Raw genomic sequence first — 20632 nt, forward strand, 5'->3', positions numbered from 1 at the left:
ATGTTTTTTTGTTTTTTCTTTTCTGAATAGGATCGAACCGAGGCTGCAAACAGAATAATACATACTATCAGAAGTAGGAGACCTCAGATGGTCAGAAGTGTTGAGGCTCTCTGTGATGCTTATATCATATTAGCAAACTTAGATGCCGCTCAGTGGAAGACTCAGAGAAGTAGGTGTTTGAAAGAATGACAGTTGATTTTACACTATGTTTTTCTCTGGACAGATGTATTAATTACAGAGCCTAATATGTAATCTAACTTACCTACGTCACATTCATTACAGACATGGAGGTCCTTATGATTACAATTCCAGAGCTGAATTTTTATCCAGTAGCTTCAGCAACCCCTAGTCACTTACCATTTGATATCTTCTGTCATCTCGTAATATATGACTGCACTGAATTAATTGATTTCTCCAGGTAATCTCCTGGTACAAATACTTGTCACAGAGAATTAATTGCGTAGAGGCAAATCCATTAAAATAACTGAATAACTGACAGTTGTCAGGGTCAAAGGTTTCTTAAAATGATGTTGTTACTCACCGTGCCCTAGGTCTTAAAAATGATAAGGCTTTACCATTTCCTCCATAAGCATTAGAATGCCTTGGATGTAATCCTTCACTCTTCTTACTGTGTCTGTTCAAATAATTATAAACTGCTGTAATATTTGGTTAAGTGTATACACTTAGAAGTCTCCCCATATTTTAACAATTGTATTCCCTTTTATGTTCAGAATCAGGTTTTTGCATTTAAGTTTTTTTTTTTTTTTTAAGGTTTTATTTATTTATTTGACAGAGACAGCGAGAGCAGGAACACAAGCAGGGGGAGTGGGAGAGGGAGAAGCAGGCTTCCTGCCGAGCAGGGAGCCCGATGTGGGACTCGATCCCAGGACCCTGGGATCATGACCTGAGCCGAAGGCAGCCGCTTAACGACTGAGTGACCCAGGCGCCCTGCATTTAAGTTCTTAATACTTGAAAAAAAGAATGAGAATTCTCATAGTATTCCTCTAAGCAAACAAAGCATATTGATCGTTAGATCCTTTGGTTACATTTAATAGTAATGTGGCGGGAGTACATCATGTATGTAGTGTGCAGACCGTTGTGTAATTATCTTAAGGTGCTCGGCCTGGGCTGTCAGCTGGGTTCTGGCCTAATTACTCATGCCAGGTTACCTGCAAAGTCAAGTGTAAGCCTTATCAGCTGTTGTCGTGCTCTGGCCCTGAGCTACGTTGTGTCCCGAGCCCTGGGTCTTCATTTCTGGATCGGGGCCTAAACCGCAGATTGGCCACAGGTTGCGTCTGCTTCAGAGCTGTTCCTCAGTGTGTAGTTGTCACCAAAACCTCTTTATTTTAAATACAGAAGGCATAAATATCCCAGCAGACCAGCCAATTACTAAGCTGAAGAATTTAGAAGATGTTGTTGTTCCAACTATGGAAATTAAGGTAATTTACTATTACCTCTCTTGATTTTTCTATTGAACTAAATTCCTCTTAATTAGGTTAACTATTTGAAGTAGATCAAAAGTGGTTAAAGATCAGCGCTTTCATTTGTTTTAACCTTTAGTTTCTTTATAGATTCCCTTTACCTAAGTCTTACAATACTTAAAGGACTCTCCTGCTTTCTTTTCTTTTGCCTTCAGTTTTATACCTTCCATCTTCCTTGTGAAGAAGGTTTGTAGACTGTTACCTTTAGTGACTAAAAGAAGAAAAGTTTCTATGTGCTTATGCCAAGATTAATTTTTAACTTGGCAAGAAAGTCCCTAAATGCTTCATATTTTAAAAAGTCTGTGTGTTAGAATGTATTGACTGTCATGTATTGTGCTATTAAGTAATACAGTATGTGTTATAGTATTAAATTAACTGTAATATGCATGATACTTTTAGCTACGTTGTGCTCATCTTTTACTGCTAGAAATACCAAGTTGGCAGGGATATATGTAATAATAGATGTTATAGTTTAGTAATGGACTGTTAACTACAGAGAACACACTGATGGTGACCAGAGGGGAGGTGGGTGGGCGGACGGGGGAAACGGGGGATGAGGATGAAGGAGTGCACCTGTCATGATGAGCACCAGGTAACGTATGGAAGTGCTGAATCAGTATATTGTGCACCGGAAACTAGTAACTGTAAGTTAAATAGCTGGAATTAAAATAGAAACTTTAAAACTTTTTCAAAAGGATCATTTGACTGCATTCTTAGTATATGTAGTTATTCGAGTTGAAATGTAGCTGCATCATATGGATTAGCTGATACCTTTCTGACTACATTAGCAAAGGTAGTTAGCCGAATATTTCCGAAAATGCCGGAGTTAGCAGTTCAGCCTAGAAGACCACTCTCCACACTTTTCTAAAAATTTACCTTACTATGTTTCTGTGAGACAGTAACTCTTTCTCAGAGGACTTAACAGACAAAGTCAGCAGTGAGACCTGAAACCAGGTTCTTTAGTAGCTTTTTGGCAACACTATTCTAACACTGTGTGCCCCAGCGTTAGTGAGAGATGTTTAGAGAGGTGACTTCATAAACCTTTCCAGTGTTAAATTTTGTTTCTTTCATTTAAACAAGAAGTAAATTATCACTTGAGCTCTTAACCCACAGTACATTGTCCTTCATTCCTGTTTAATATTAAAATTGTCGTTTATAATTCATTCTTCTTTAAAAGCACATAGTGTAACCTGATCTCTTCTCTCATTTATATGCTTTATTAGGTGGACCCCACCGGAGAATACGGAAATCTGGTGACTATACAATCCTTTAAAGCAGAATTTCGTTTAGCAGGAGGTTTAAATTTACCTAAAATAATAGACTGTTTGGGCTCTGATGGCAAGGAAAGGAGACAGCTCGTCAAGGTGAGACTCCCCTCCAGGGGTGCGGTCCTTAGTGTCTTAGTGAAAAAAGTCAAAGCAAAACTGTAGTTGATATTTACTTCCTGCTTTGGGTCTTTCTTTTTCTTCTCAAAAATTGCAAGTGAGGAAAACTTACAGAATATAAATACATTATTTTCTAGAAGCAGATTGCTTTTCTTAAATTTTTTGTGTCTCTGGAAGGCCAGCATTGTAACAGTTGACTGAAGTAAAAGGATACTTTTAACACATACTACAGATATGATGAAGTTAACAATCCGCTTGCTTGTTGTGGAAAAACTGTTCAGGTGATAGTTGCTTATTTTCTTGAAGAGTTCAAGTTGAAGGCCCTTGCTTTAAGAATCCTGAGTATGGCACTGGGCCAGCTGCTAGTAAATGTATCCGAAAGGGGACGGCATTCCTCGCTTACTCTGCTCCCAAGTTCTCCGGGCCGTGCTGGGAATTAGTGGAGGAGTTCCAGTGAGCCTAATTCCAGAAGCATTGAGGGGGAACGTTTTTCTAAACTCGTCTGCCTACCCATGTTACAGCATATTCTAAATGAAAGACTAGGTCTTAGTTATTTAAGAGACTGAAAAGGAGTACAGATGCTCAGATGGGTTTCTGAGCACCCTTTCATTGTCCTCATGCTCTCTGTGCGATTTTACCATAAAATGGACTGTGCCCAGTTGTTGGTGCTTTGATTACTCTGAAGGGCCGTGACGACCTGAGACAGGATGCGGTCATGCAGCAGGTTTTCCAGATGTGTAACAAGTTACTGCAGAGGAACACGGAGACCAGGAAGAGGAAACTGACTATCTGCACATACAAGGTGACTACTTCGCGCTTCTGCCCCTTCATCAAGAGCCTAGAAAAGATGCCGTTACCCAGATGAGGCCTCAGCCAGTGTTTTCTGTGAGAGTAAACATTTTAGACTTTGTGGGCCATGCAAGGTCTCTGTGGCATGGTCATTGGAAAAATGCACATTGTGGATGGTGGCTCAGGAGTCCCGGTCCTTTTGCCATTTGGGCGCCTCCCCTGCTAATCATGAAGCCCTGTTTTTCCCTTCAGTTAGTCTAGAAAGAAGTCTTTTGTCCGATCACATACAGTATTTGGAAGGGCTGGCTCCTGACAAGATGAGTGGGTTCTGTAGAGGTCTAAGAGACACCTCAGGCTCAGCAAGTTTAAAGTGGAGCTTTCGACGAATACCTCCACCCCCCAAAACCGCACAGCAAACACGTCTCCTCCTCACAGATCAGCAGGTGGCACAACCTTCACCCAGTTGCTCCCAAGTCGGGAGGCGGTCTTGTCCTTTTCTTTCTACGACTCTCGGAAACTTCAAACCTGTATGAAAGTATACAGAATAAGGTGATGAACTCCCTTGTACCATCACCCAGTTTCAGCAGTGATCAGCTCATGGGTAATTTGTTTCATTTCTCCTCTCCCTACTTCCTTCCCTTCAGTATTATTTTGAAACAAAATGTCCTGTCCTTTCATCTGTAAACATGTATTTCAGCGTGTAGTTGCATAAGATAACGTCTCTTTAAAAAAACAAAACAGAACCACAATGCTGGCATCACTCCTAAAAGGCAGTAATTCCTAACTATCATGTCGGAATATCGGCACCAACTCCTCTCTCAGATCTCACACCCGTTCCGTCCGCACGTCCTTACCGGCCCGCTTTCCGTGGAGTCACTGTTATCGCCCCTGCCCTCCCCACCCTGCAGTCCCGTCTCCTTGATCGTGTCTCACTAGCCCCTTACTTCTTCCCTGTGCCGCCAAAGCTCCTTCATTCACAGCCGTGAGGAGGATCTATTTAAGAGTCTGAGACAGACTAAATATGTCCATTTCCTGTTCTGAACTCCAGATGAGTTCACGTATCCCTGAATGAAAGTGATTGGCCTCTGCTGTTCCCTCTGCAGCTTCATCTGCCGCTCTCCCCACCCTCCTCTCTGACTTTCTCCCTGTGACGGCTCAGCTGCTCTTCCTGCTGTGGCTGAGATCCAGCACTTTGGTGTCACGCCTGGGCTTCCCTCCCCTCGGCCTGGAATACTCTTCCCTCAGGTCCCGTCCTCCGTCTCTCACTTCATTCAGGTTTCTCTCTGCGTCACCACCTCACAGAGGCCTTCTCTGACCATGTCTCTCTTAGTCACTTTTTTAAAATGCCTGTTTTGTTCTATTAAACACATAATGGACTCTCCACAAACATAGTTAATAAATTAATGAAAGACCTCCTTAAGACACAAGACAGTTCAGCATGTTTGAGTACATTAAAAAATTGATAGAAGTAAAGATTCTATAAAGACAAGTGGCCAACTAAGAAAAACGAATTTAATAATATTAGTAACAAAGGTTTGTTGTAATATTAATAACAATAGGGATTTATATACAGAATGTATAAAGAGCGGTCACCAACCAGTTGTAAAAAGGCTAACATGTCAGTAGGAAAATGGGTAAAGAATACAGACAACTCAGGAAGAAAATATTTGAGTGGCCAGTGAGCCTATTAAATTTTACTCAGCCTTACTGGGCATCTGAAAATACAGTGGAAGCCACAGTGAGATACTGGTGCACATATCTCACATCGGCACAGTACTGGGTGTCTAAATCGGCATAACTACTTTGGATAGTTCTTTGGCAGCATCTGGTTAACTAAGCGGAAGACGCAGATCCCCCGTGACCCCAGTATTCAGTTCCTGGGTGTGTATATATGTGGGTAATTACGGTGTTCTTATACAACCTGTGGTTGTTGAAACAAATGATTTAGGGTTACATGTACTAATGCAGATAAAATAGTGTTGAGTGAGTAAAAAACAAATTGCAGAAGCATTCACGGAGTATAATACTCTTTTACTTAAAGCTTACAACTCTGTACATACTGCTTTGAAATAATATACCAGAAATACCTGAACATTAATGATAACCAGATAACTAGCAGTCATCTTGGTGGTGGGGAAGGGCATGGGGCCAGGGAGCGGTACACAGGGAGCTTCATCTCTCTGCAGCAAATTTAGTGGGTAAAAGGATGTTTGTTTCTATTATTATTATTTTTTAACATTTTAAGATTTTATTTATTTATTTATTTATTTATTTATTTGAGAGTGAGCGAGAGAGAAACAGCATGAGAGGGGAGAGGGTCAGAGGGAGAAGCAGGCTCCCTGCTAAGCCGGGAGCCCGATGTGGGACAGGACCCTGGGATCATGACCATGAGCAGAAGGCAGTCGCTTAACCAACTGAGCCACCCAGGCGCCCTGTTTCTATTATTTTCTATACTTTGTGTATGTTTATATATATGTCAGTTTTTAATCTTTCCAGTAAAATTGCTCATTTTATGTTCAGGAATATATTTCCTCTTGGTATAGCTAACAAGACTCTAAAGCAAGAATACATATACTTTTAATTATCAAAGTATATTAGTATTAAGGTTATAGTCAGTATTTTCCAAAGTGAAATTCTTCAGATTGTTTGATACTAAAAGTATGAGGAAAGCAGGTAACTCCTCTGCTAAATGGAGCAAACTGTGGCTCAGGCACAGATGCTACTGAAAAGCCTAGTTAACAGGCTTGACCTCTCAGGGAATCATGGAGACTGAGAGCAGAGCAGGTCCTCAGGAGTCTCAGCCGCAGGCTAGAAACTCCTGTTCTTGGAGCGTAAGTGTATTTTCCGTTGCTTACCTCCAAGATGTTCTGTCTCCTCTGGACACAGAAACAGCAATACAGTCGAAAGAGCTGCTTTCCACGGTTTCTGGTAGTTGAGTGATCGTCACATGCTCTTCGGGACCCTTCCACTAATCAGAAGGCATCTCCTCTGTGGTGCAGGTGGTTCCGCTGTCTCAGCGAAGCGGAGTTCTTGAATGGTGCACAGGAACTGTCCCCATCGGTGAGTTCCTCGTGAACAACGAGAACGGTGCTCATAAGCGATACAGGCCGAGGGACTTCAGCGCCTTTCACTGCCAGAAGAAAATGATGGTGAGTGACACTCACAAGTACAAATTAGTGCAAGACTATGTACCAGCTTGCCGCAGCTGACCGCTCTGAAATGTTAGAGCACACAGTCATGTTTCAGTGTCATCGAGTGGTGATCCTGAGTGAAAGCAAGCACGCCCGCCAGCATAGAAGTGTGTGTGAGTGAAACAGGAAGGTCTGTAAACTCTATAAAGTGCCGACCCTTGTCTGATGAGAGACTTAACATTCGGTGGAATGCTAATTTGCTTCCAGTTTGGGGTAAGCTAATTCTTAACAGACAAAACACTAATTAAACCAAAAAATAGATAACAAAATAATTTTTATATAAAACTGATAGACCTTTTAAGACATTGGCCACATCACACTGGCCTTGTGGCCTGACGTTCATCCAGCCGCAACATGGACTGGACGTACCTTTTCCCCTGGGCACTGCGCTCACACTTCACAAATGTTAGGACTCCTCATCGTCGTACTTACCCCATTTTAAAATGAGAGGACATTCAGAAATTTCACTTGCCCAGGTCAATGAGCTAATGGTGGAGCAAGGAGTTGAATCTTGTCTGTCCAACCCTGAATCTGTTACCTTTCCTTATAATTTTTTAACTGGGTGGCAAAGTGCCGCAGGTGTTGTGATGGAAAGCTTTCCCAGGTACCGTGCAGGCCCAGGGGTAGATGTGGTGCGTTCTACCTGCGCTGGGCAGGCCTGGAGCCAGATCCAGAAAGGCTTCGTAGGGCAGTGGCCTTTGAGCCGAGATGACTCACTGAATTGGTTTTCCAAGTAGAAGGCGCATGCAAGCAAAGGGAAGGAGGCCCGGACAGGCAGTTGGAGACAGCAGAGGCTTAGTTTTTGAGGAGATCAGTGAGACTGAAGCAGTAGTTGTTAGTCAGAAAATGGAGGGTTGCTTCATGAAATGCTCAGAACTGGGTACTTTATCCTGTAGGCAGTAGAGAACCCTCGAGAAGGACAGTAATACCAGATTTGCATTTTAGAGAAAGATCTCACAGCACTGTGGGCTGCATTTTTGAGAAGCTGACTAGAGGCGTGACACAGGGGCCCTGAATTAAGACGAATAGCAGCAGGAATGGAAAGTAAGGGGTACATATCAGAAATATTAAGGAGGCAGAACTGATAGGATTTGATTACTGATTAGAAGTGGGGTTGGGGAAAAAGTAATCAGTGACACCCAGTGTTTGGGTGATGGGGTGGATGGAGGGGCTCCTTACTGTGTAGAAGATGAGAGAAGTGGCTGAGGTTTGCTGAGGAGAAGGTGAAGAAGTCGTTCGGGTTTGGAAGTGATCCAGGTGAAGATGCTGATGGGCAGTCTGAGAAGCAGGCCAGGCGGAACTTCATAAAGACCCTGGGCCAGAGATTGAGATGTGGGGTCGTCAGCACATGGTGAGAGTGCAGCCCATGGAGGTAGATCAGCTCTGCCCCAGGAGAGGATTACCTAGTGAGAAGATATTGGGAGGACAGATCTGAGACATGTCAGCGTCTTCGCCATCCATTCTTGCTTTTCTGTTTCCTGTTGGGCCCCTGGTGCTCTCTGCCCTGATCCTCAGACAGTCCGGAGCCGTTTCTGGCTGTTTTGTGTTTACTTCCACATAGATAACAGAATCATTCCAATTTGAATTGAATTAAAACAACAGTCACTGTTGGTGTGTCTCCTTCCCCTAAGATTCACATGTGAAGCCTAAAGGGATTATACCTTGTCACTGTTTTCCTGACCAGACTGTTAGCTTCGGGGGGTAGATAATACCTTGTTTATCTCTTCATTGCCTCTGCATCCGTCATACTGTTTTCTACCTAGAAACTCTCAGTAGACATTAAAGTAGTTGAACACAATATTGAGAAAATTTTATATTTGATCTTTTTAAAGGATGTACAAAAGAAGTCGTTTGAAGAGAAATATAAAACGTTCATGGATGTCTGCCAAAAATTTCAACCGGTTTTCCGTTACTTCTGCATGGAAAAATTCTTGGACCCAGCCGTTTGGTTTGAGAAACGACTGGCTTATACTCGCAGCGTGGCCACTTCCTCTATCGGTAATCATCCTGTCCGTTGTAGCCCGTGGGCACTGGCTGCTTTCTCAGCTGCAGGGGGTGATGGTGCTGAGGGAGCTTGTCAGCCAGACCATCCTCGTCACTCCGTCATTGTGCGTCTCGTTCGCCTCTCGGCTCGTAACTCATTCTTCTGAGCTTTTGCAGGAAAGAATTCTCCTACTCCAAGGAGAGAGAAGACCGGCTCGTCTTTGTTCAGTAGTGAATATGGCGTATTTTCAATCTTCCCTCAATATGTTATTTTCTTCTTTTTTTTTTTTTAAGATTTTATTTATTTATTTGATGGAGAGAGAGATAGCGAGAGCAGAAACACAAGCAGGGGGAGTGGGAGAGGGAGAAGCAGGCTTCCCGCCGAGCAGGGAGCCCGACGTGGGGCTCGATCCCAGGACCCTGGGACCATGACCTGAGCCGAAGGCAGACGCTTAACGACTGAGCCACCCAGGCGCCCCTCAATATGTTATTTTCTGAGATCGCCTTTGGGAAATAATAAAACCCATGATAACTATATTTAACTTAACCTCCTTTAATTTAATTTGTTGTTCTTTTGCACAAAATCTCTGTTATCACTCAGTGACTGAATCTATTTAATAGAATTTTATGTTTGGATTAGAAAGCATGATATATATTCAAATACGCAGGGCACACTACATATTTTGACCTTGTTTTTTTAATTGGTAAGAGACTGGAATAGCTAGACAGGGCTATTAGCCAAATCCTAGAGTATGAAAAACTAATGTTGAATAGCAGAGATCTTCTAATCTATTGATTTTTTAACTAAGAAAGGCCATCCCTCCATCACTTAGGTAGCATACCCCGAGAGGCAAGGAGTGTATATTCTGAACAAGTTCTCGGTCATTAAAAAGTCCTCATCCTTTCTTGTCTGAAGAAAGTCTACAGTGAGTGAACAAGAAGTTCAAGTCCTCATCCTTTCTTGTCTAAACTATTATGTCTTCTTGTCTACAGTGAGAATCACTAATCTGAGTAAACTAATTTAGTTTATAAATAAGAAAGGAGACCCAGTTCATGACAGTGCTAGCCAGGTGCACGGGCGTCCTGTTTCTTCTGTAACACCACATGCTGTTTTCATTAGGTCAGAAGTGTTTGGGCGTGCCATCATCTATCTTGAAAACAGAAATGTAGTTTTTCCTGGACATATATCTGATGAAATGAGTTAGTGCTTAATTTATGTTAAATTTAAAAGTATACTCAGTAAAATATTTGAGGGCATATAATGCCTTGCTAAATAATGGGTCTCAACTTTAACCACACTAATTTTCAAAGTATGAATATTTTTAAATGTATGCTTATTAGTAAAGGGAAAGCTTTTTTTTAGCTCACCATGTAGAATTTGTAAAATGCAGTGTTGATGAAACAGCTCGCAAGATCTGACTTAAATTCAAAGTGGCAAGTTATGTGCATATTTTCCTTAAAGCCGGCTAAATAGCCTACACTACTTAAAAATGTTGTCAGTGGTATTAGTAGAAATTATGGGTCAGTGTGTTCTAGAAATAGATGATCCCAGGGATTTCAGGTTGGTTTGTTGTTTTTTTCCCCAGTTGGTTACATACTTGGACTTGGTGATCGACATGTACAGAATATCTTGATAAATGAGCAGTCTGCAGAACTTGTACATATAGATTTGGGTAAGTAATAAAAGATTAGAAATGCATCTTTATTCTGTTTATTAAATACTTGGTCATAAGAAGTGATATTTGCCTCCAGGATGTTACAAGTGTGAGGGAGACAGATCAAAGTAGTAAGTGTTGTTTTAAAAAAAAGCATAAACACATGCTAGAGGGAATAGCTAACTCTGTTGAGATAATGAGTGAAACTTACTACAACAGGGGACATTTAAGCCAGATCTTAAAGAAAGGAAAGATAATCCAGACAGAAGAGAGAGCAAATACAAAACGGGGACTAATGAAGATGTAACCTGTAGGAATGGTGAGATGTCCGATATGGCCGGAGTGAAGTTTGCGTGTAGTTGAGTAGCTGGAGAGGTAGCTTGGTACTAGACTGTAAAAAGCCAGGCTAAGCGTTTCAGCTTTAACCTGTGAAACAAGGGGGGAGTAAATGAAGATGTATTTAAGTAGGACATGATCACATTTAATTATTGGAGAAATAATTTGGGGAGCAATACTGGCAGTGGAAAGACACGTTAGGGGCTAGTATAATAGTTCAGACAAGAAAGGACGAGGACTTGAACTAAAGTTGTAGAGGTCAGGAGCTGGGCTGTGGGGGACGTTTTCATCGTAACCTGCAGCCGGGATGCTAGACATGGCAAGGGCAGGAGAAGGGATGGCAGGATAACTGACGTTTCTAGTGAGGGAACACAGCAGGTTTTGTGAAGAATGAGAAAGCAGTGAGTTCACTTTTGCATCTTGTCTTTAGGTATTAATGGGACTTCCAGGTATAATGGGCAGTTTAATATACAGGAAGGCAAAGAGGTTGAGCATAATGATAGAGCTGTACAGCCTTCCGCTAATAGATGTCAGCTGAGGTCAGTGGACTGGAGGAGGTTCTGATCTTCTATATCCTCCTTGATAAAGAAGACTGAAGACAGAATCCTAAGGAATGCCAGTTTTGAAAAGCCTGAGTCAGAAAAAACATTGAGGAATAACCAACAAGTCATGGGAACGAGGAGGCAGGGGTATCTTGGAAGGCAGGGGCGGGAAGTTTTTCATGAAGGAAGAAGTGCTCAGTAGTGTCTGCTACGGCAGGTCAGATAAGGTCAACACTGAAAACAGGCCTTTGAACAGTTAATCGCTGTTCAAGGTCTAGGAAGTTAATCTGAATAGGATGGAAGAAGTGAGACTGTGGAAAGGTAAGGACTTGCAGACCAAGAATGAGCGCTGCCCACGAGAGGTTTAGAAGGATGGGAGAGGCATTGGCTCTAGAGATGAGAGAGACATGCTCCAGCCCTTTTTGTTTGTTTTGAGGGTTTTTTTGTTCATTTGCTTTTTAAAGATGAGAGCGGCGTGCACATGTTCTATATGGATAAGCTAGAGGAGACAGACAGAGATCCTGAAATAGCGAGGGGAAGTCCTCAAGCATCTGGGGTACAGTTAGCTTTACGCGGGAGGCACATTAGCTTTTCCACTGAGAGGAGGAAGGTCTTGAGCTAGAGGAGAAAGAATTGGAGGGAAGTAACATTTGCTATTCTGTTTTAACTGAGAAAGCAAAAGCCTGCTTGCTTGCTGAGCAGCGGAGGGATGGTAATTGGCCTTGTAAGAACAGTACAACGCAAACCGGGCTCCACGGAGGTGAGACCAAGAGCCGGGTGGAGACGGGGAGCGAAGGCGACGTGCCGAGCAGTCCACGGGGCGCTCGCCTACCGTGAGGACCTGCACTTGCAGTGGGGCCAGTGGTGTCTTCCCGTACCTCCTCCCAGCCTCCCTGAGTGAGTCGCAGCTGTGCTTAGAGAAGTGTGGAGCGGCCGGGGGCCAACGAGACATGAGGCAGCAGTGAGAGTGAGCAGCCTTGCACTCCGCACCCTGAGTGGAGTAGGGAAGGAAGAAAGGCTGACAGACTAGAAATCTCAGTGAGTTTGAAGACTCTTTAATAAGGGGGTAGAAACAGAGCTTTAAGATTTCTAAGAAGGTGTAGTCTCAGGAAATTATCAGTTCTGTATTATAATCCATATAAGTCGTTGCTGAGTTAAGATGGAGTTTCATTAGAATAGAGAAGATCACGTATATTACATGGTTTTCCCCAGAATGAATTCAGTTATACGAAGTTACAAAAGAGTAGTGATTGCTGGAGGCACAGAGTGAGTGGGAGGGCAGTAGGCTGGGAGGGATGTGGGTGGCTGTAAATGGGGCAGCTTGAAGGATTCTTGTGGTGATGGAAATATTCTGGACCTTGATTGGATCAGTGTCCTGGCTGGGAAACTACTGTGTAGTTTTGCAAGATTGGGGGAAAATGAATAAAAGGTATATGGGGAATTTTGTATTTTGCATATTGTATCTTATGAATGCATATCAATCTATAGTTATCTCAGAATAAAAAGTTTCATTTAATAAGAAGTTTTAGTATATAACTAGTATGCGTGTATACTTAAATACATATAAATTAAGATTATATGCATACTTTGCATTTTAAATCCTACCCATCACTATTTCCTTTTAAAAAATCACCCTTTAATCTAGAACTTCTCTAATTATGTCTGGAAGTTGTTATGCTTTTTAAATTTGAGGTGCATCTCCTAGACCGTGGCAGAGCAGAAACAGAATAAACCACCGTGAGTGGTACTATGTGTTACTATGCAGTATTTATTGATGACAGATGATCTGGGGCCTTGCACAGCTCACACGCCCCAAGGGAGGACAGTCAGTTTGCTGTGGAACCTCCTAACCTTGCTGTACTGTTTCCTTTAGGAGTTGCTTTTGAACAGGGTAAGATCCTCCCTACTCCTGAAACGGTTCCTTTCAGACTCACCAGAGATATTGTGGATGGGATGGGCATTACTGGTGTTGAAGGTGTCTTCAGAAGGTAAGGGTTTACAGCAGATGGTTTTTTATGTCAAAATTATTTGGATTATTGATTTCTGTAGACTCTAGGATTCACTGCTAAATCATGTTCCAGTGCTGAAAACCCCGGAGTAAAGACTGTAATAGTTTCCCCTTCCTTCAGACCACCTGGGACCTCACCCTATATAACATACATAGCTGTCCTTCCTAGCACCTTCTGGAAGCAGCTTGCCTCTACCGTTAATGCCTCTGTCCTCGGGAACTCCGTTTACTGCTCAGAACTCCTTCGGGCGCTCAGTGTTGGGCAGATAAGCTCTGCTGAAGGAGCGTATGATGGACTGGTTCCGGCTGAAAGCACTTCCCAGGTCCCTGTAGCTCCCCAGCATTGGTCCATGTGCTCAGCTTTTACTAGAGTAGAATCCAGTCAGAGTGAACTAATAATTAACACAATAATCACTGACTGAAAGCAATGTTTCATAGTACTACTGTGTTTTATTCTTACAAAGGCTTAGCTTACATTCATATAGATATATTCCTTTTTTTTTTATTTTTTAAAGATTTATTTATTTGACAGAGAAAGACACAGCGAGAGAGGGAATACAAGTAGGGGGAGAGGGAGAAGCAGGCTCTCCCCTGAGCAGGGAGCCCGATGCGGGGCTCGATCCCAGGACCCTGGGATCATGACCTGAGCCGAAGGCAGACACTTAACGACTGAGCCACCCAGGCGCCCCTAGATATATTCTTTTCAAAAACAATTTACCAAAAATGCAGTCTGCCCTAGTACTGTGCTCTTTGAGATGTTAATCTGGGAATTATTAATAAGAATAGTCTCGGCACAGTATACATGAATATAGAGCGATGAGATGTTGGACACGGTGTGTAACAAGATCCATATTTGTAACATGTTTGTAGATGCTGTGAGAAAACCATGGAGGTCATGAGAAGCTCTCAGGAAACCCTGCTAACCATTGTGGAGGTAAAGTGTATTATAAGGAAATCTTTATTTCTCTGCCGTTAGACTGTGTATCTTGTTAGGACGTCACTGATTTGAGGATCAGTGCTTCATGTTAATGTGGTGGGATGGGCAGCGGGAGGGACGGGGGTGCGCACATCAGTAAACAGTGGTTTAGAAACGCCTCCAGTCCTCCCAGGTTTCTGGGCATGTTACGGCTTCCTAAGTCATCTCTAGTGTTTAAATCATAAATCAGCACTTCGACATCTTTGCTCTCTCCTGTGGCATGACTTGCTTTCAGAATGGTTTGCATTGGGGTTTTGAGAGAAATCGTAAATTATATCCCTTTGCCCAGGTTCAGAACATGTAATCACTGCTTCATGTTGATCAGGCGGAAAGAGGAGAAAATAATGCAGATTTCCAGGCCTTAATGACATTAGCTCTACCCCAGAGAGAATTATGTACCTAAAGCAGTGTTTCACCACCCTGGTCAAGGGTGTGTGGGCAACAGATGAGTTGTGTCTGCTCCACAAGGAAACGTGGGAGACAGAGCACAGGGGACTCCCTTACCCACAACCGTCAGCATTTATTCCTTTAACCTGGTGGTGCTCAACTGGCTGGACTTGACTATCACCAGTACAGCTTTTAAAAAATACTGATGCTGACCGTGTTCAAACCATACTTCAGGGGTGGGGCAGGAACATTTGTTTTTTTTACAGATTTTTATTTATTTGACAGCGAGAGAGGGAACACAAGCAGCGGGAGTGGGAGAGGGAGAAGCAGGCTTCCCGCGGAGCAGGGAGCCCGATGTGGGGCTCGATCCCAGGACCCTGGGACCATGACCCGAGCCGAAGGCAGACGCTTAACGACTGACCCACCTGGGTGCCCCTTACTTATTTGAGAGAGAGAGAGAGACAGCGAGAGAGGGAACACAAGCAGGGGGAGTGGGAGAGGGAGAAGCAGGCTTCCCGCCGAGCAGGGAGCCCCGATGCGGGGCTCGATCCCAGGACCCTGGGATCACGACCTGAGCCGAAGGCAGACGCTTAACGACTGAGCCACCCAGGCGCCCCGGAACATTTGTTTTTTTTAAAAGCTATTGATATCTACTGGGTGGAGGCCGTAAACATCCTGTAGTGCACAGGACAGCCCCCACAACAAAGAAGTTTTCAGCCCAAAAATGTTTGTTAGTAGTGCCTGGATTGAGAAACCCTGCTGTAGCTTAATCGGTCTGTATTCCTTTATTGTTTTCATTCAGCCACTGCTGTTTTGATGGTAAGACTAAAGTCGTTTTTTGAAGTAGTCTGGTTCTTCCTTGATTTCAAAATTTACAAATATGACACCTAACGGAAGGCTTAGGGTTTGAAATAATTTGTGTTGTTTTTCTACTGAAACCCAAGACGACCATTATAGACTCTTTGTAATAATAGAGACCTCCATTCCTTTTCATTATTTGATTAATAAAATGTACTTCCCTGTGGGTTCAAGCTGAAGTAACGATCAACTTCATATAGACTGCGATATGCAGAAGACGTCATAGACAAACCTAATGGTAACCACAAATCAAAAACCAGTAATAGACATGCAAAGAATAATCCAAGTATATCATTAAAGAAAACTAACAACCATGAAAGAGAGACAGAAGAGGATCAAAGAAAAACTACAAAAACCACCATAAAACAAGTAACAAAATGGCAATAAATACATGTCTATCAATAATTACTTTGAATGTAAATGGACTAAATGCTCCAATCAAAGACACAGTATGACAGAATGGATAAAAAAAACAAGACCCATCTATATGCTGCCTACAAGAGACTCATCCCAGACCTAAAGACACCTGAAGATTGCAAGTGAGGGGATGGAGAACCATCTGTCATTCTAATGGATGTCAAAAGAAAGGTGGAGTAGCAATACTTACATTGGACAAAACAGACTTTAAAACAAAGACTGTAAAAACAGACAAAGAAGTATACGATATAATAATAAAGGGGACAATCCAGCTAGAAGATATAACAATTATAAACATTTATGCATGCAACACTGGAGTAGCCAAATACATAAAGTAGTTAATAACAAACATGAACTCATCAGTAGTAATACAGTAATAGTAGGGCACTTTAACACCCCTCTTCTATTGATGGACCAGCCATTCAAACAGATCCAACAAGGAAACAGTGGCTTTGAATGACCAACTGGACCAGATGGACTTAACATATATTCAGAACATTTCACCCTAAAATAGCAGAATCCACATTCTTTTCAAGTGCACATGGAACATTCTCCAGAACAGATCACATATTAGGCCACAAAACAAGTCTCAACAAATTAAAAAAGGTCAAAGTCATACCACGCATCTTTTCTGACCACAGTGCTAAGAAACTATAAGTCAACCACAAGAAAAAATCTGGAAAGACCACAAATACATGGAGGATAAATAACATGCTACTAAACAATGAGTGGGTCAACCAAGAAATCAGAAAGTACATGGAAACAAATGAAAACACAATGGTCCAAAATCTTGTGATGCAGCAAAAGCAGTTCTAAGAGGGAAGTTTATATCAATACAGGCCTACCTCAAGAAGCAAGAAAAATCCCAAATAAACAGCCTAAACTTACACTTAAAAGAGCTAGAAAAAATACAAAGAAAAATCATGCCAGTAGAAGGAAAGAGATAATAAAAATTAGAGCAGAAATATATGAAATAGAAACTAAAAAAAAAAATAGAAAAGATAAATGAAACCAGGAGCTGGTTCCTTAAAAAGATCAACAAAATTGATAAATCTCTAGCCAGACTCATAAAAAAAGAAGGGATTCAAAATCACAAATGAAAGAGGAAAAATAACAGCCAATGCTACAGAAATACAATTACAAGAGAATATTATGAAAAACTATGCCAACAAATTAGACAACCTGGAAGAAATACAGAAATTCCTAGAAGCACCTACCAAAACTGAAGCAGGAAGATGTAAAAAAATTTGGACTGATTACCAGCAAGAAATTGTTGGGAGTTTTTGATTACTGATTCAAACAAAACTCCAGGACCAGATGGCTTCACAAGGGAATTCTACCAAACATGTAAAGAAGAATTAATACCTATTCTCGAACTATTCCAAAAAAATAGAAAAGAAAGGAAAACTTCCAGATTTATTGTATGAAGCCAGTATCGAGAACAAACTATAGGCCAATATCTCTGAAGATACATGGATGCATAAACCTTCAACAGAATACTAGCACACTGATTCCAACACTATATTAAAAAAGTCATTCACCATGTGGCCAAGTGGGATTTATTCCCGGTATGCAAGAGTGGTTTGCTATTTGCAAATCAAACAACATGATACATTATTACATTGATAAGAGAAAGGATAAAAACCATGTTATAATTTCAATAGGTGCAGAAAAAGCATCTGACAAAGTACAACATCCATTCATGATAAAATGCCTCAACAAAGTAGGTTTAGAGGGAACAAACTGAACATAATAAAGGCCTTATATGAAAAAACCCACAGCAAACATCATCCTCCGTAGGGAGAAACAGAGCCTTCCCTCTAAGGTCAGGAACGAGACAAGGATGTCCACTCTCACCACTTTTATTCAACATAGTACTGGAAGTCCTAGCCACAGCAATCAGACAACAAAAAGAAATAAAAGGCATCCAACTTGGTAAGGAAGCAGTAAATTTTCACTGTTTGCAGATGACATGATACCAAAAATAGAAAACCCAAAAGATTCCACCAAAAAGCTAGTAGACCTGATAAATGAATTCAGTAAAGTCGCAGGACACAAAATCAATGTGTAGAAATCCGTTTTAGATTAACAGAATATTCCACCGTGACAGAGTTGTAACACTTTCTGCTGCTGCCCTTTTTTGTGTTTCCTCAGTACTTCTGTAGGCTGGGCTGTAAACTGCCTTTAAGCATTCCATGTTTCATTCCAGGACGTGTCCTGCATCAGCAGTACCAAAATCTGCTCCGGGCAACCCCCAGGGTCACTAAAAACTGTGGGGGCACTGACTTCGAATATATGCGGTTTGTCCAAAAGTTCCAGGGTTCCTGTGTGACTTCACGTTGGGCAGTGACATGGCTTTAGAGAGATCCAGACCAGGCTCACCCACAAAAAGGACCCTGGGTTTGGAGGAGCTTTCAATAAAGCAGACTCTTTGTTTTCTCTAGTGGAATTTAGAACTAATTGAGAGAAAAAGAAAAAGACTTAGGAACAGAAATCAGAATGTTAGCTTTATTACTGATAAAATGCTTGGATAAGATGGTATAAGGCGTGAGGCCCACACAGGCTTGCTGGTGCTTCCTGCTCCCACTGCCGATCCCACCTGAGGGAGGGATGGGGCGCAGAGCGGATGCCTTTGCTCAGGATCCTAGTGGTGAAGAGGAGAGAGAGAAGAAAGAAAGGGAGGGAGGGACTAGTCCTTATCTTTTTGAAATAGATTAGTTTCACCGAGTCAGAAACAGAGGTCAAGGGATGTCACCACCCCACCCAGGGAGGAAGAACGGATTCAGAATGGGCTAGGAAGCCCAGAGCACTATGCTGACACAGTTTCCTCCACAAGGAAACAGGAAGTGCCTCCATAGGTCGTCCCCGTCCCCCCAGTCACCTACCATTTGACTGGCCTCTTATTTTTTATCACACTGGTTCCTCTGTCTCTAAATACGTCATCAGAAGGCACATTGTTCTAACACATATGTTCTGCCTAGGTTCTCCTCTACGACCCCCTGTTTGACTGGACCATGAATCCTCTGAAAGCTCTGTATTTACAGCAGAGGCCGGAGGATGACGCTGAGCTGCACTCCACTCCTGGTGGAGAGGACCCGGAATGCAAACGCAATCTCAGGTGAGCTGCCTGTTACGAACAAGGGCCCTACTGTCCAACTGCTCAGATTTTCCTGTTCCCAAGGCCCTTGAACTGTCCCACCACACTACAACCTGTGTGTTTGTCCTCAGTGACACGGACCAGAGTTTCAACAAAGTAGCGGAACGAGTCTTGATGAGACTACAAGAGAAGCTGAAAGGAGTGGAGGAAGGAACAGTGCTCAGCGTGGGGGGGCAGGTGAATCTGCTCATCCAGCAAGCCATGGACCCCAAAAATCTCAGCCGACTTTTCCCAGGATGGAAAGCTTGGGTGTGATCCAGCATATGAATTTCCCTTCAGCTCAACCTTTAGAAATTATACTGTGGCCTTCATTTTTAACCCATCCAACAGATTTTGAATAGGTATTAATATTTAACTAAGTGAACTATTTACTGTTTTTAAAAAAGTGTTTAATACTTGATTCAGTCACCTAAAGAGGCCTTGACAGTCTCAAGGAAAATCTCCTCTATCAAATGTTAGAAATAAGTGTCATTCATGCTGTACTTGTAGGCTAGACATTTGTTTTTTCTTTTCAAATACATGTATTATTCTCCGTAAAACCCCTGACAGATGCTTTAGCTGAAAGTGGAAGCAGCTGGAGAGCAGAGAGCATCACTGACAGTGTTTGCTTGAGTATGAATTAGAAGAAAGAAACTGCTGGATTGAGTATGAATTAGAAGAAAGAAACTGCTTTTAATTAAAACTTATTTCCCAGATATTAGATATGAATGATAAGTTATTTGATACTAATTTATAAAAGGAAGAAAAAAACTTTAAAATTGTAACCATCTATATATCGTGGTAAAGCCACATTAAAAATAAGCAATATTGAAAGCAAGTTAGTACTTAAGAAATATGTCTGGGGCGCCTGGGTGGCTCAGTTGGTTGGGCGACTGCCTTCGGCTCAGGTCATGATCCCAGGGTCCTGGGATCGAGCCCCGCATTGGGCTCCCTGCTTGGTGGGAAGCCTGCTTCTCCCTCTCCCACTCCCCCTGCTTGTGTTCCCTCTCTCGCTGTCTCTCTCTCTCTCTCAAATAAGTAAGGGGCACCCAGGTGGGTCAGTCGTTAAGCGTCTGCCTTCGGCTCGGGTCATGGTCCCAGGGTCCTGGGATCGAGCCCTGCATCGGGCTCCCTGCTCCGCGGGAAGCCTGCTTCTCCCTCTCCCACTCCCCCTGCTTGTGTTCCTGCTCTCACTGTCTCTGTCAAATAAATAAATAAAATCTTTTAAAAAAAAAAAAAAAGAAAGAAAGAAAGATGTCTGGATTTTCAGTAGGAAGATCACCCAGTGTTACTGAATAATGAAGTTACTTTATGGAGAACAAATTTCTAAGACACAGTTAGGATGGTTTCTATTTTTAAAAATGTATATTGGGCCTTCTCATTCTATTCTGTATCTTTTAAACCCTTCTGTGCTTTATCTCTCTCTGATGACTTTATATCTCTTCTAGTTTATGAATTCTCTTGTCAGCTATATATAATCTCCTTTTT

The 20632-nt window shown here is 42.2% G+C and overlaps 2 protein-coding genes across 4 annotated transcripts in view; one reads left to right on the forward strand and one right to left on the reverse strand.

Moving 5' to 3' along the window:
* ATM (ATM serine/threonine kinase) overlaps positions 1 to 19907 on the forward strand; it is a 123092-nt gene extending 103185 nt beyond the window's left edge. For all 3 annotated transcript variants that reach the window (XM_035008856.1, XM_035008855.1, XM_035008857.1), the window contains 11 exons: positions 31 to 169; positions 1357 to 1439; positions 2705 to 2845; positions 3552 to 3668; positions 6655 to 6804; positions 8679 to 8844; positions 10416 to 10502; positions 13236 to 13350; positions 14241 to 14304; positions 18990 to 19126; positions 19237 to 19907. In XM_035008856.1, the coding sequence (XP_034864747.1) occupies positions 31 to 169; positions 1357 to 1439; positions 2705 to 2845; positions 3552 to 3668; positions 6655 to 6804; positions 8679 to 8844; positions 10416 to 10502; positions 13236 to 13350; positions 14241 to 14304; positions 18990 to 19126; positions 19237 to 19420 (1383 nt within the window). In that variant the 3' untranslated portion in view covers positions 19421 to 19907. The remainder of the gene's footprint in view (positions 1 to 30; positions 170 to 1356; positions 1440 to 2704; positions 2846 to 3551; positions 3669 to 6654; positions 6805 to 8678; positions 8845 to 10415; positions 10503 to 13235; positions 13351 to 14240; positions 14305 to 18989; positions 19127 to 19236) is intronic.
* Positions 18420 to 20632, reverse strand: part of CUNH11orf65 (chromosome unknown C11orf65 homolog) — a 93813-nt gene continuing 91600 nt past the window's right edge. Inside the window, exon 6 of the mRNA XM_035008862.1 lies at positions 18420 to 18464. Coding sequence (XP_034864753.1) covers positions 18449 to 18464 — 16 coding nt within the window. The 3' untranslated portion in view covers positions 18420 to 18448. The remainder of the gene's footprint in view (positions 18465 to 20632) is intronic.

The sequence above is a fragment of the Mirounga leonina genome, unplaced genomic scaffold (genome assembly GCF_011800145.1).
Source record: "Mirounga leonina isolate KUSES-001 unplaced genomic scaffold, KU_Mleo_1.0 Mir_153, whole genome shotgun sequence".
NCBI lineage: Eukaryota > Metazoa > Chordata > Mammalia > Carnivora > Phocidae > Mirounga > Mirounga leonina.